Below are 2,421 nucleotides of genomic sequence, written 5' to 3'. Positions count from 1 at the left end.
TTCATGTTTATTTTAATCAATCAATCAAATTGTGTAAATTAAAATATTTTGTTTTGCCTCATCAGATTGAGCTAGAAAGACTCCAAGGAGTTTTCCATACCATTTGGGAGCAACAACTTTGTCGCGTGCAAGCAGAAAGAGAGATTTTCCAAGCTCAAGTAAGAATCCCTCAGTAACGTTGGAATAGTGCTAAGTTGGGTGGATAAAATTGAGTCATACAACTAATTTATGTATAGTATTGTACTTTATCTATCTCCTGTACAACAAACTTTTTTATTTCATCAAACTTTTCAACTTTCTGTCTTTAGATGAGTGATGTCATGACGTTAGCCTCTGAGGTGAAGAATTTATCAAATGCAGCCCGCCAACTAGAGCCCTATGTTGTGGCTTTGTCTGCTGCTGACATTGCTATTTCACAAATGCATCAACAAGCTCAGAATGCAGCTGTGCAACAACAAGCACTTCATCCAAAACCATCTGCTGAAGAAGCAGCTCACCTACAATCTGTGTTGGAACACATTAACTTTCTTCACCAAGCTGAGTAAGTTTCACCTGCCGTAATATGTCTCAGATGCACTATACCCTTGCTTCATCTGTAATACATGTAACTCAATACTATTTCAGGAGACTCCGAAAGGATCCAGATGTAGGGAAAGGAGAATGCCGAGTACATTCTGGAGCTTCACCTGGACATGCCTCTACATCTTCTGGACAAGACAAACTCCTATACATTAAGTGTAAGGCTGAGTAACACTTTTAAACTCATAAGTTTGGCTGTGTTGATTTTATTGTCAAATTATTTACCACCTTTTCTATTTTGTCTTCAGTGGATAAAAGTAAGAGCTCTAGGTCTAAGTCACCTCGTGATAGGAGTGAGCCAAGGGAAACCCCAGATCAGCAACAGCAAGCTCTAATAGCTCAGGCCATGTTGGACTCAGGTTATGGAATGAGTGGGGGACGAGAATCCAAAAGAGGATCAGTACTTAGCCAAATTATGGGCAAGGTAGTTTTAACAACTATTTATTTATTCCAAATTGAACTTTTATTTATAACTATTTGTACCATGATTTACTAATACGCCTAGATTAATTGTTTTCTGTATGTTTTTAATGCTTAATGTTGATAGGTAAGAACTAAAGAAGAGCGTAAGAAGTCTCCGGAGGAACCATGTCGAGCTAAAACTCCTACACGGGAGAGGGTGAAATCCGAAGGCCGTGGAGACTCCTCTCATGGTAAAGGAGACAGACATGAAGGGAAACCAAAAACGAAAGGTAAGGGAGCTTTGTACTTCACACATTTACATTTTGAAGTACAATTACCTACATAAAAAAACACTTCTTACAGGAAAAGTGGCTTCACTGTACCACTCACTTAGTGGAAAAGTGATGGGGTCTTCCCACAGCATACAGACTGTCATTGCAGCTGAAGATGAACAAGAGCAGCGCCAGCAGCAATCACGTAGGCATCTTCCGCCTCCACCACCTCCCCAACGCCGTCCCACAACTCAGATAACCAGTGTCCACAGGGATGATTCAACACCTATTGACATACCCGCCGATGGAACTGTCAAGCGACGTGGCAGACTATCTCGACCAGCATCTGCAGGTGAGAAGGAGGAAGTTGATTATCCTATTACTCGGAAAGCTAAAAGTGTTGGCTCTCCAACTGACTTTGGAGGCCATTTGGTGAGAGCAGTCATACACAAAGATTCAATGGGAAACCAACCAGTATCTCCGCGAAGACACAGGAGCACAGACTCAGCTCTGCGTCAGGTACGAATGTACCCAGCATCTGACACAGAAGACTCTGTATTCAAGCAGAGTTCGTGTGAAAGCTTAGCTCTTTCAGACATTGGTCTTTCAGGAGACCACAGAAAGACCCTGATAGTTGTTGTTGGATCAAAATCTAAGCGTCTCATGCAGAAACAGCGCTCTTGGGAAACGTTTCCACCAAAGCGGCGAGATGGACACAATAAAAACAGATTTTGTCATGATCCAGAAATCTTTAGAACTGGTTTCCAGAATGGAAGCCCTATTGGTTCTACAATCAGCCATATTGGCCCTACCTTGAAAAAAGCTGATAGCTTTGAAGGTCATGAAGAGGCTGTTCGAACACTTGTTGCAGCAGTTCAACAACACCAGCAAAGCCAACAGAATCAAGCAATGCAACAACAACTTCATCAACGAAAACATTCAGGGCCAAAAGCTCCTCCTCCTACTGGCAGCAGTGGTTAAGTTTATAAGTAATTGGACCAAAATTTGCAGGGATTTTCAAAGATTTCAACTTTCATTGGTTTATAAACAACGGGTTTAGCCATGGATACTAAGTTTTGACTCTTCAAATCAACTACTTCCCTCAATTCCAGATTTGAAAACAGGTCTGCCACCTCATTTGTATTTCATTCTTTTAATTAAGACTTTT

At 41.2% G+C, this 2,421-nt stretch overlaps 1 protein-coding gene across 1 annotated transcript; it reads left to right on the top strand.

Moving 5' to 3' along the window:
• The first annotated feature begins 61 nt into the window (after positions 1 to 61).
• On the top strand, positions 62 to 2,415 carry LOC127750182 (uncharacterized). Its single transcript, XM_052271058.1, has 6 exons — positions 62 to 158; positions 309 to 541; positions 625 to 737; positions 828 to 1,003; positions 1,127 to 1,271; positions 1,345 to 2,415. Exons 2-6 carry the CDS (start codon positions 309 to 311, stop codon positions 2,232 to 2,234), a joined length of 1,557 nt encoding a protein of 518 aa, XP_052127018.1. The 5' UTR covers positions 62 to 158; the 3' UTR covers positions 2,235 to 2,415.
• Positions 2,416 to 2,421: the final 6 nt, after the last annotated feature.

The sequence above is a fragment of the Frankliniella occidentalis genome, unplaced genomic scaffold, assembly GCF_000697945.3.
Source record: "Frankliniella occidentalis isolate FOCC.00 unplaced genomic scaffold, Focc_3.1 Scaffold148, whole genome shotgun sequence".
Classification (NCBI taxonomy): domain Eukaryota; kingdom Metazoa; phylum Arthropoda; class Insecta; order Thysanoptera; family Thripidae; genus Frankliniella; species Frankliniella occidentalis.
The sequence above is the reverse complement of the archived record's forward strand: the minus strand, read 5'-3'. Positions and strand labels throughout refer to the sequence as shown.